This window comes from Carcharodon carcharias, chromosome 17 (genome assembly GCF_017639515.1).
Source record: "Carcharodon carcharias isolate sCarCar2 chromosome 17, sCarCar2.pri, whole genome shotgun sequence".
NCBI classification, from domain to species: Eukaryota; Metazoa; Chordata; class Chondrichthyes; order Lamniformes; family Lamnidae; genus Carcharodon; species Carcharodon carcharias.
In genome coordinates this window covers 53,960,035-53,973,443 of record NC_054483.1, presented here as the reverse complement: position 1 = coordinate 53,973,443, position 13,409 = coordinate 53,960,035, and the positions used below count along the sequence as shown (strand labels likewise).

The window sequence follows — 13,409 nt, the reverse complement described above, 5'->3', positions numbered from 1 at the left end:
AAATCTTAATAATGAAAATTCAGCTTCATAACAGCATCAGTAACCATTTCATAGTCTGATGCCACCGGCAGTCACCATGCTCAAAATATTATGATACCTCATTATAAATAGGAAACCGAGGCAATTTTTGAATTTTACAAAATTGCAAATGGGTATAGAAAAGAAAATCTAAAATGGGTCACACTCATTCATTAAAGAAGTTTGGTCCTCATTTTAAATGATTGCACAAGCAGACATCCAACAGAGGTCAGTGCTAGCTCTTCCACTTATGTGGCAGAAGGTCATGGCTCTACTCCAGAGACCAGCGATAATCAGAGGTGCCGTCTTTCAGATGAAACGTTAAACCAGAGTTCTTCTCAGGTGCACATAAGAGATCTGGTCCCACCATTGGAAGCTTCTTCGTGTCCAGATCAATGTTAATCCCTGAACCAATATCGCTGAGCAGATTATCTGCTCATTTGTGACATTGCTTTTGCTGGGACCTGGAACAGCGTCTATGCTTCAAAAGTGTTTCAATATCTGTTTGGAATGAAAGACATCATATAAATACAAGTTGCTTCATTCATATTCTTCTTGCATCAAACAAGTGAAAGAAGGTTTTGCCAAGCGTAGGGTCAGGTTACAAATTGTGCACCAATTTGGTAAAAATAACGAGAGGGTCTTCTCTATGCCTTGTGATGAAGATATTCCTGCTTTGAAATGAATTTAAATGCTAAATTAAGGCCTGACTTTTCCAGCTCTGCTGGCGTCAGGCTCCATGGCAGGCGGGGTGGGGAGACCAATATGGCGAGAAGGCCAAAAATCGGTTTCATGCTGTCATGAAGCCAGTTTGTGATCATCTGCTGCACCTGTTAATGGCAGGCCGCATTTCCTGCCACTGCACATTAGGAACCTGATTCCAAGTCTTCAGCATCTCATTAAAAGCCCTGCTCCCCGGAATCACCCTCCATGCTGGATCATCCAGCCACACTAACGTGTTTCACAGCAGCATATATAAGGCGTGCACTTGGTGAGCTGCACTTCACTCGGGACTTCAAGGTTTGTTTGCCCACCTTACTTGGGGCAGCACTCGCAGTCATCAGCACCAGGCTTCACACAGGCAGCACCACATTACTTTTGGGGGGGCTCTACCTACCAGACCAGTTATAAGGCTTTTCAACGGCTTTAAGGATAGGGCTTGTTTGGGAATGGGGAGAAGTTGCCTCAGGCAAGTGATGAGTCTGCAGGGCGAGGGCTGTATTGGGGAATGGGGTGTATCCCAGGTGTGTGTGGGGGCATGTGTTGATCCGTACAAGTGGCCTCAAGATGGTGAGGGCTGAGAAGGCAGTGTCCAGAGGAGATGAGACCAGATGGACATGTGAGGGTGTGCATGTGTGTGTGTGTGTGTGTGTGTGTGTGTGAGAGAGTGAGAGGCGATGCCCCTTGAGCTGGCAGTGAGTTAGATGCTAGTGGATGTGTGATGGCACTGTGAATGTGTGAGTTTTGAGTGATAAGATGGTTGCCTTACCCTGGCGGCAATGATGGGATCATTCTTCCGTTTTCTGCACTGGATGGCTGACCTCTTGTGTGCAGCACTGGCACTGATCACCTCTGCCACCACCTCCCAAGCCAGGGTGGTGAGACTGATGGGCCTCCTGCAGCCAGAATGGGGTAGGGGACATCGCAGTGGGCCTCCATAGCATCCAGGTGTCTGAAGGATGTGTCACTGAATTGGGAGGCTGCACTCTTCTTGGCTTTTGGTGCCATGTCTTCACTGGAGCAGTCCTGGGCTGCAAGCATTGAGAAGTGTGTGTGTGCAGCTGCAGTTTAAATATGGCCCCCGGCGAGGGGAAGCAGCGAGGTAATGGCATGGCCGGCAAATCGGAGGCCTCCCGCCAGTGAGATGGCATATTTCCTGTGGATATGTAATTAACTAGGCAGGAATGGGACAAAAACCCGCCATTGCAGCCAGTGGGTAAAATAACTTTTTTCCCGCCCGCTACCGCATTTTGTGCCAATCTAGGACGATTCTGCCCTAAGGAACATGGCACATTGCCTCTCTGCTACAGAGTTGCTTTATTTGATGCCAGTGGTATTGATTACATTGTCAACCAGAGGATTCTGAATAAGTGGCCCATAGGTTTTGTTGCAGAGTTTTGGATGCCAGAATAAAACTACAGTAAAACATTGGAATCTTCTTTGATTTAGCTGAACCTTTGTCTCTGGAATTTTAATACAAGTTAGTTTTCTGTCATCATACTTCAGTAAGACAAAATGACAATGTTAATAAACTTGATGATAAACGTCCTCTGGGCAAAAACAGGAAATAAGTAAATAAAATAAAAATTAGAAGGAAATTTGGAGAGATTTGGCTGGAAAAAAGTTTTCCAACTAGCGAACACAGGCAAAGTCTTTAATTTTGCAAAAGTATTGACCTACCTGAGCTAGTGCATGTCCAACTACAATGACAGGGACATTCATCCGATATTTTAACATATTTCATTTTCTCAAGATAATTAAGATAAGGGAGGCTATTTGCCAATCTATGCGATTGGTTCTTGCACGATTCCAGGGCTTTTCTCTTCACTACACTCTCTGGAAGTCCAGTCTATTTATTGATCAGTGCACCTAGAAAGCAATTTGCCTCTTTACTAATTCGTGCCAGTTAATACATGCACACAGTTTAAAGTCATTTTCCCAATTCAACTTTTCCATTTCCCTATCATCTATAAGATCATCTCTCTCCAATATCTCATTTGAGGAACAAAAACCCAAGTTCTTTCAATCTCTCCTCATAACTCTGACTTTTGAAACTAAAGATCAGCCTTATGGCTCTTCTCTTTAATCTCCAATGTTTTAATATCTCTGTTGTTTCTCAGTGACCAGAGCATGTAAAACTGATACTGTGTGCCAGCACAAGTGAACATAAAATATCCCCATGACACTGTTCACAAAAAATTAGCAAATTCACCCAGTGTCCTGGCTAAAACGTCTCCCTCTGCCTAAACCAGATTGGTTATTCATTCATTAATTCACTTGCTGTTTGCAGAACTTTGCTGTAGGCAAGTTAGCCGATACTTTTGACTACAGTACTTTTGAAGTGCAATTGCTTGTTAAAGAGAAGTGGTAAAATTCTTTTGAGATGTTTCAAGTCTAAGATAAGACATTCTGTTAATGCAGATTCATTCTTTTTGTAAGATGAAGGAAGAACTTGCATTTTATAGAGCACTTTTTACAACCTAGGACTTCCCAAATCACTTCCCAGCCAATGAAATACATTCGAAGCGTAGGTATTTTTGTAACGTAGGAAATGGGGCAGCCAATTTGCACATGGAATGGTCCCCCAAACAGTAATGTGATAATGACCAGATAATCTGTTTTAATTATGTTGGTTGAGGGATAACTATTAGGTAGGATACCTGGGAGAACTCTCCTGCTCTTCCATGAAATAATGCCATTAGAAGGCTTTGGATTAAGGCTTCATCCGAAAGATGGTGCTTCCAACAGTGCAGCACTCCCTCAGCATTGTACTGGAGGGTCAGCCAGCTTTTGTGCTTAATCTTCTGAATCAAGATCTTCTGGCTCAGAAGTGAGAGCATTACCACTTGAGCCACCATTGGAGAGAAATATACAGGGCAATTTTAGCCGAATTCACTGGGTGGGACACCCGTGATATCAGATGGGATGCTGATTTTACACCCTGCCCAATGGGGGCAAGTTTAACTCATTATGCTAAATGGGAAACTGCCAGGATTAGGTGCAACCTTAATTTTACTGCCTGTCCAGTTTTACTCACTGTTGATGTCAATAAGCAATATTGGGCAGGAGGTAAAATCAGCTTTTCGCCTGATCCCATCAATTTTCAACCCAGAGAATTGGAGTAAAATCACCCCAATAATCACAGTGATTGTCCTTGAAGGGACCAAAACTGGTGGGGTTGGGGGTTAAAGACAAATGCTGAGCCATCAACTTTGATACTGTAGTCAGAGTTGTTCTGAAGAGCTTTACCAAAAGCTAAAATACTCAATTTACCTCCAATTGCAAAGAGCAATATAAGAGTATATTGCATCATGTGTGTCAGGTTCTAAAAACAACACTGGGATCCAGCATGCATCTTGATACAAAAGTGGCTTTATTGAGATAGGTACAGGTCAATCTTCTGACAAAGGATGCCACCTATACAGATATACACAACTTTCATCGTGAAAATGCACCCATAAATGTTTGCTGCCCATTGTCTGAAATGAGCACAAATGCTTGTTCAGTTTCATGCTGAAGACAAATCAATGATTGCCCAAGTCCATTTCCAGGCTCAAGTTTATTTGCAATGTTTGATTTACCTAGTTAATAATAGCAAATGAAAGTGACTGAGGAGAAATTGACCAAAGGCTGCCTTGATTAGTCCAATTATATTTCATTGTTCTGTCATGCAATGGCAATTTTTGAGTGCTTTATTGATTAAATGCTAAGACTTTTCAAAGCAAACATTATTAGTGAATAGTGTGTTTATGCTAAGAATGTTAACAGTACAGTTGAAAAGCTTCATGAAGTAAGATGCTTTAAGTTTAAATTTAGCCAAGGCTTGGAGGAGTGCCAGTTGTTCACAAAGTAGAACCAAGCCATACAATCCGTGGCAAAGGAACCCTATGGGAGAGGAGAATGTTTTTGAATGCCAGTTGTTATGATCTATAGGGAACTACAAAGCATTATCAGTGACCAAAATAAACTTTCATCTGGAAAGGCATTGGATTTATTAAAGGCAAATGGCAGCACTAGAAAGCCTAACTAACTTGATCGATAGCAAAGAAGGATGATCAAGGTAGTGCAATAGATGTTGTATATATGGACTTTTTGAAGGCATTCGACAAATACAAGAGGCTGATTAAGAAGATGGGAACCCATGGAATTAAGGGGAAAATGGTGGTAAGGGTAAAGAAAAATCAGTTCAGCGATCTTATGTATACTATAATGATATAAAGGCACCAAACCTCATAAGGAGTTGGGTAAACATGTTGTGGATTCATCTATTAAGACTAGGCACTGGAGAACGGATATTCATGGGTGCAAAGCTTGAAGACATCAGACAGCACGGCTGTGTGTATGTGCTCTGCTGAAAGCCAAAGCAAAACTAAAACTGGATTGCATGACACACTTCTTTTCTAGTGCTGTCATGCTGCAATCCATTAAAGGAATATTACAACAAGTGACAGGGAAGCAAAGGTGATTGGATGTATTTCAGACTGTAAGGTGGTTTGCAGTGGTGTTCCCCAAGAATCAGTTTTTGGCCCATTACTCTTTCTAATTTTTATCAATAACTTGTATGTACTCGGGTTCAGGGAGCAGCATTATAAAGTTTCCAGATAATACAAAATCTGCCAAAGTAGTAGATCATGATGAGGATAGTTACAGGCTTCAGGATGATACAGACAAGATGGTGAAGTGGGCAGAAGCATGGCAGATGGAGTTCAATGTGAGGAACTGTGAAGTAAAGGACTTTGGAAAGACTAATTTGGAAAGACAGTATACTATAAAGGGTATAATTTTTGAAAAGTGCAGATGAGCAGAGACACCTTGGTATCCATGTACAAATCCTTAAAGGTAGCAGAGCAAGCTGATAAGGTGTTTTAAAAAAAATATGGGTTACTTGTGCATGTAAGTAGAGAAATAGAATATTGTTATGATCCTGGACCAGACCCCCAAGTTTTTGGTATGGTCCAGTTAGGGACCAGTAACTTTTTGTTTAAAGTAGACAAAGTTTGAGATCAAAGATAATTGCTAAGAGAATAAAGCCACAAGATTTCACGCTTTCTGTATAGTAACATTTATTTTGTTTGTTCAAAGTCAGAACAGTAAAACAATTTATAATATCTATCTTATACTCTAACATTCAGAATTAACATGAGGAACATGTGAATTAACAGATAAATAGTGGTCAAACGTACCACACTGCACAATAAATGGCAAATGCAACCAAGACAGATTCCATGGATTTCTCACCAACCCACCCAGACGTCAGTAAACATAGCAAGTCAACAAATCTCATTGAAACTCGGTCTCTCTCACAAGGGTATCCAGATCTAACCTCGGAATTCCCTCCAAATGTCGCTCCAAGTCAGGCTACCTTAATGACTGCTCACTACACAGGCTTTCAATCCTGTCCCCCAAAACTCTGTTCCCCTAGATTCCCTAGTCTGTGCTCCAGCACCAACTCACAGACACAGCTCCAGCTCTTCCGCCACACCGAGCAGAACCCCAGTGCTCCAAAGGGACACCTTTGCCCCAACAGCCCGCAGCACAGAATTACCAACCTTCCTGTGCCTTCTCAGGTCTCCAGGGCTTCCCTGAGCCCTCACTACTTGAAGCCTGTCAACCACAGCCCTTTTACCGTTTGGAGCCTTTTTTTTTTGCCCCTCTCCCCGGTGGTTTCTATCAGTGGTCTGCTCCCTCCAATGGTTCCTTCCCCAGTTTTCTCTCTTTCTGTGACCTCTCCATGGATTTCCTCTATGGGATCTCACCCTGTCCCAGGACTCTTCCATTATGGAGTACCACTTCTGAGTCCTGTGATCCAGTTTTTGCACCATTTCTGCCCACACAGGCACACTGAGCACTTGTCCAAGATCTCTAAACGCTGCACTGCACATGTGCCACCCGCTCCTTGCATGCGCGAAAACCTGCCATTAACTAACACAATTAAGAGACTGATTACCCGATACAATGGCACAAGGAACATGTCATCAATATAATACAATCAAAGAATTGTATGCAACTAAGGCCTGCATCACAAACAATGGTACTGGAATCTGGCATTGCAACTATGAGAGGAATAGGGTCATTCAAACCTTCTTTGACCTTGGAGCCAGGTGCTATTACTGTATTGCCTCAAAAGAGCAGGAGAATTGTTTAAACAACGTGAGAACTGATCATATTCATCTGGGTTATTTTTCCATGAAATGTATTGTTTCAACCAGCACTCATCACCTTCATCTAGACTATGCATGGACACTCTAAGAGGTGGTAACTACTGGACATTGGAAAAGCATGAACAACAGGAAATATGGTTGATTATGGGTGAGTTACATCAGTATAAAAAGGGCATATCAAAGTGTGGTTGCTGTAGTCAGAAGAGGAGTCATCTTGACTCAGGCCTACGATCAACCTGACTGATCAGCCATGTTGGGGGATTGGAAGTGTTTTCAGCCAAATTGTAGTGATATTGGTCTGAGGGTTTTGTAAGGATTTGGGACAAAAGCATAGTGCTTTTGCCCGTATTCTGTAGGATTTTAAACCAAGTTGTAGTGGCTTCATTTGGATTAACTGGGAATCACAGTCAAATTACTGAAGAGTTCAGCTGGGAACGGGGGTCAATTTCAGCTAATCATAAGCGGTTTGTACTGGGGATGGGCTATTTTAATTTTGTGGTTTTTCTGTGTTATTTAACTAATTATAGAAGTATCTGTATTAGGGATATTACTGGGTGCAATAAAACATCAAATTTATGGTTGAGCTAAACCCCGTGTCTGTGCAGTTTTATTCTTTATAAATCCTGAAGTCCAAGAGCTAGTTGGAAGTGGAGGTGGGGGGGTTGAGTTGGAGAATGGGAACCTCTTACAAAGCCCATACAATAACAGGGCAGTTTGGATCCGAAACAGAGGCTTGTGGTAAACAATTATTTTCAGAACTGGAGAAAGAAATATAGTGGAGTTCCTCACAAGTCAGTACTAGGACCACTGCTTTTCTATATACATTAATGACCTAGACTTGGGTGTACAGGGCACAATTCCAAAATTTGAGGATAACACAAAACATGACCTGTGAGGAGGATAGTGATAAACTTCGAAGGACTTAAGCAGGCTGCTGGAATGGAGAGACACATGATAAAAGAAATTTACTGAAGAGAAATGTGAAGTGGTAGAAAGAATAAAAAGAGCAAATAAGAGAGTAAAATTCTAAAGTGGGTACAGGTACAAGGAGGCCTGGGGGTATATGTACACAAATTGTTGAATTTGATAAGGCAGGTTGAGAAAGTGGTTAAAATGGTATATGGACTTTATAAATAGAGGCAAAGTATGGAAGCTACGATGAATCTTTATAAAACCCTGGTTCAGCCTCAACTGGAGTAGTATTTCCAACTGTGGGAATGCAATTTAGGAAGAGTATGAAGGCATTGGAGAGGATGCAGAAAAGATTTATGAGAATGCTTCAGAAATGAGCGACTTCAGTTTTGTGGATCAACAGGAGAAGCTGGGGTTGTTCACTTTGGAGAAAGTTGAGAGGTGATTTGATACAGATGTTCAAAACAATGAGGGGTCAGGACAGAGCAGATGTAGAGAAAGTGTTCCCACTGGCAAAAGGTTGAATTGCAGAAGGGTTCAGCTGGGAATGGGGGTCAATTTCAAAAGCAACATACGGAAATTTTTTTTTAAACACAGCAACTAGTTAGGATCTGGAATGCACTGCAAGAGAGAGCATTTATGGCTGATTCAATCGTGGATTTCAAAAAATTATCTGAAGAGAAAAAAATTTGCAGGACTACAGGAAATGGCAAGGGAGCGGGACTAGCTGAACTGCTCTTGCAAAGATCCGGCATTGGCTCAATGGATGAATGCCCTCCTTCTGTTTAATGATTCAATAATTCTATATAACCTGAAAAGGAGAAAAGTGCAGAGCTATGGGGAAAGAACAGTGAAATAGGATTAATTGGATAATTCTTTCAAAGGGCTGGCACAGACACAATGAGCTCAATGGCCTCCTTCCGCACTGTATAATTCATGAATAACATAATTCTCTGATTAGGCTATAATGGATTTGCTGATGTCTCAAGAGCTTCCAAGTTAAATGGATTATTGTCTGAAGAAGTTTTCCAAACTCAAAAGAAAACCAAGAACACAAGAATTAGGAGCAGGAGTAGGTCATACACTCTCCATCTGAGTTAGCATGTTCACTCCACAGGAATTTCCTTTGTCATGCCTTAGTCAAGCTTAATCATTCAAGGCATATTAAAGCCAGTTGAGGCTGTTATCCAAAAGACTTCAAGCAGAAATCAAAGAAATACCAACCCAATTAATCTGCCTCAATAAACACTTACCCCAGGCCTAACATGTCAGTCAGTTCCATATCAAGAATGAACATTACTACAGATGGTTGGAACCTGATGCTGGAAATCATCAAGTTCCTCAACTCCCAATGTAAGTAAGGGGGAAGTAAAAGCAGCAATTTCTATTTTATTCGTAACGTGAGGAACACCCCAAGGCAAGTCAAACAGGCATCCAGTACAGAAATCAGATGCTGATCAGGTGAGGTGAATAAAAAGTTAGTGAAAGGAATCAAATTTGAGCTTTCTTTCTCCCAGAAGATCAGGAGTGACAGTGTTTTAGGGAAGTTCCAGGGAGTCTGCCTAAGCAACTGAAGCCACCACCACCATCAGTGGGGACAAAGGGTGGACACAAAAAGGTCATGGCAGTGGGATGGTGAACTAAGGGATAAGGGTAAGCACTTGAGAAGGATGTGAGCAAGGTCATGTAACAATTTAAAAGCAAGGGCTTCAAGATGTTGAGGGGCAGGAGAGCCAATAGAGGTCAGTGAGGACAAAGATGAGAACATGATCCACTGGCAGTCAGACTCATGGGCAAAAGTACTGGACAGCCATACTGCTTAGGTTCGGAAGTGGTACAGGCGGGTTTAGTGATCAAGGGAAGGGGGGTGTGACTGAGAGTCAGATGGGTGGTGACCCCTTGCCCTTATCCACAAGATTCCTGCTGCCTACGTGGAGAGGGCAAAGCCTGCTTGATCGATGACCAAACTAACTAATGTATTAGGGTGCTGTGTCTGCCACAACTGAATAACTTCACATATGTGGAAGTAGCAGGAGGTTGGTGTGAGGCTGGCATCGTTGGGAGGTTTGTGAGGGAGGGGTAGAACATTTGGGTGTTAGGCTTGAGTCCTGACTCCCTGGCAACTTACTTTCTTTACTTTTGGAAGTTGAGGTCCTCTTGTTTCCCCCCACCCCCTCCTCCTGTGCATTTCCACCACTAAGGCTCCATCACCACATCCATGAACCTAGAAGCCTGGTCCTCTAAGTTACAGCTCCTACTTGTAGCAGTGTCAGTACAGTAGCAGCTTCCTTCCACGGTGAGTGCAGCTCCCTTTAAGAGCAGCAGGCTAGTTGCATCACGTTATCAGTGTACACTGCTCGGTCCTCACATGCCCCACTCAGCCCAAAACTACAGACATTTAAATAAGGAGGCAGCACCAACTTTGTGTGCTGCTCAACAGGACAAGGCTTGGGCTACTTGAGCCTCACAACCCACCTCCTGTCAAGTATATAGATGGTAGAATGTGGGGCCAGCCAGGGGTGCATTGGAATAGTGAACTGTCATGAAGGTAAGGATGAGGGTTTCAGTAGCAGATGAACAGAGATGGGGATAGAGTTGGGTGATGTAATGGAGGTGGAAGTAGGCAGTTTTGATCGTGTGGATATGTGATCAGAAGCTCACCTTGGGCCAAATATGACAACTGAAAAAAAATCTTGCAAGTTCCAAGCTCCTTTCAGCTTAATTTTTATTTAATGTGGATGAAATGTCTTGTCTGGCATGAGAGAATTATATGGGATATTTAAATGTTGACTGAATCATCCTCAAGCTCGTGAAAAGGGCCTAATGGAATTTTTAGCCCAGTGCACAAATAAACATGTTTTCAGGTTGACACCATTCTTCCTCAGACTCAGGGGTGGTCCCAGAAAACTGGAGAATTGCAGATGTTTCACCCTTGTTTGAAAAAGGGTGTAAAGATAAGCCCACCAACTACAGGCCAGTCATTTAACTTCTGTGGTAGGGAATCTTCTAGAAACAATAATTTGGGACAAAATTAATAATCTTATGGACAAATGTTGGTTAATTAGGGAAAGTCAGCACGGATTTGTTAAGGGAAAATGGTGTTTGAGTAAGTTGCTAGAGTTTCTTGAAAAGGCAGCAGAGAGGTTTGATGAGGGCAATGTTGTTGATATGGTGTACATGGACTTCTAAAAGCATTTGATACAGTGCTACACAACAAACATGTGAGCAAAGTTATAGCTCATGGAATAAAAGGGAAACTGGCAACATGGATATGAAATTGGCTGAGTGACAGGAAACAGAGTTGTGGTTAATGAATGCTGGAGGGAGGTTTGTAGAGGAGTTCCTCAGGGGTCAGTTAGGAACCCTTGCTTTTCTGATAATATATTATGCTGTAATGACCTAGAGCTTGGTGTGCAGGGCACAATTTCAAAATTTGCAGATGATATAAAATTTGGAAGCATTATGAACTGTTAAGGCAATAGTGTAGAACTTCAAAAGGACAAAGGCAAGTTGGTGGAATAGGTGGATAACTGGCAGATGGAATTCAATGCAAAGTAATACAAATGATTCATTTTGGTAGGAAGAACATGGAGAGACAATATATAATAAAGGGTACAATTCTAAAGGCAGTGCAGGAGCAGAGGGACATGCATAAGTCATTGAAGGTAGCAGGACAAGTTGAGAAAGCGATTAATAAAGCATACAGTATCCTAAGCTTTATTAATAGCAGCATAGAGTACAAGAACAAGGAATTTGTATAAGACACTAGTTCGGCCTCAGCTGAAATATTGCATCCAGTTCTGGGTGCCGCACTTTAGCAAAGGTGTGTAAGCATTGGAGTGTGCTGAAAAGATTAATGAGATTGATTCCAGGAATGAGGAACTTCGGTTATGAAGACTGACAGCAGAAACTGGGGCTGGTTTCCTTCGAGAAGAGCTGAGAGGAGATTTGATAGAGGTATTCAAAATCAAGAGGGGTCTGGACAGAGTGGATACGGAGAAACTCCACTCATGGAAAAAGCAAGAGGGCAAAGGTTTAAATTAATTGGTAAGAGAAGCAAAAGCAGCATGAGGAAAAGCTTTTTCACACAGTGAGTGGTTTGGTTCTGGAATGCACTGTGGGTGCGATGAAGGCAGGTTCAACCAAGGCATTCAAAAGGGAATTAGACTGTTAACTGAAAGGGAAGAACCTGCAGGATTGCAGGGAGAAGGCAGGGGAACAGCATTAGGTGAATTGCTCATTCGAAGAGCTAGAGCTGACAGCTAGGGCCAAATGGCCTCCTTCTATGTTGTAACAATTCTATGAATTGCTCCAGTCCTAACTCATACTAAGTCCCTTTCACCTATCAGCCCTCTGCTTGCTTGCTACACTGGCTCCCAGATAAGCAACACCTTGATTTTAAAATACTCAATTTTATTTTCAGCTCTCTCCACAAACTTGCCCCTTCCTATTTTTGTTACCTTTCCCAGGCACACAGCCTTCTGTGATGTCTGTGCTCCTTTAATTCTGTTCTCTTCAGCATTCCCAATTTTAATCACCCCACCATTGGCGGCTGTGCCTTCAGCTGTCAAGGCCTTAAGCTCTGGAAGATAATTTGCAATCTTGACATTGTTTGACCCTGAGCTTGTTTTTAAATCCCCTCATGCCCTTGCCCTTTCTTAATTCTGTAACCTCCTTCAGCCCCATAATCCTTCCAGATTCCTACTCTACCCCAATTCTGATCTCCTGTGTATCCCCAGATTTTCATCACTGGCAATCGTGCCTAGGACCTTCCTAAATCTCTCTCTCTCTCTCTTTTGAGATGCTCCTTAAAACATACTTCTTTGAGTTAGCTTTTGATCACCTGTCCTAAAGATTATCTTAGGTGGCTTTGTATCAACGGTTGTTTGACAGCACTCCTCTAAAGTGCCTTGGTAGAGTTTACAATTCTAAAAAGGTGCAATATAAATGCAAGTTGTTGTTGAGCTTTGATTAATTAAAATTTCAGAATGTAATGGGTGATTCCTTAGGTAGTTTCACTGAATTTTACACTGGGGAAGGAGTGTTCAGCCCATCGTGCATGTACTCTGAAAGCACAATGCACATAGTTTCCCTTTGTACTCAGTTCATTGACATTTGAAAACATAACCTGCAACAAATCCACAGCATTTCCAAATGATCTAAAAGCAATCTTTTGAGGTGTTTTCAATTTTAATATAAATCGCTTAACAATAGTATTAATGAGTTGCAATTTCCACAATCTTAGAACACAGCCTTGCAAGCCAGAATCTCATTGGCATCCACAGCATTCAAATACATTACAATGTCAAAAAATCCAAGAAGCAGAACTGGTACTGTGACAGAAAGATCAGCAGCAGATCGATAAAAAGCTGGAAGTCTTGTCTCACTTGTTTGAGAAGCAAGCTGAGTGGGTTACAGATGACTGATCAGGCAGAAAAAAAATTAAAAAGCAGTTAGAAACATCAATGATACTTGAGGTTCTGGTACATTGTCACAGATTCCAAGGGGCTTTGTCTTTGCTCATGGAAATATTGCACTCACTTAAGCATTGTGGAAACTATGGCAGTTCATTAACAAAATTTATTAATACATTTGTGA

At 41.9% G+C, this 13,409-nt stretch overlaps 1 protein-coding gene across 2 annotated transcripts in view; it reads right to left on the bottom strand.

Moving 5' to 3' along the window:
• Window positions 1-277: 277 nt before the first annotated feature.
• Window positions 278-13,409, bottom strand: part of ipmkb (inositol polyphosphate multikinase b) — a 123,027-nt gene continuing 109,895 nt past the window's right edge. Inside the window, exon 6 of one of the 2 annotated variants that reach the window (XM_041209095.1) lies at window positions 278-519. In XM_041209095.1, coding sequence (XP_041065029.1) covers window positions 455-519 — 65 coding nt within the window. In that variant the 3' untranslated portion in view covers window positions 278-454. Of the gene's footprint in view, window positions 520-12,982; window positions 13,234-13,409 lie in introns of those variants that run through there. The other variant, XM_041209094.1, reaches the window with a different exon arrangement.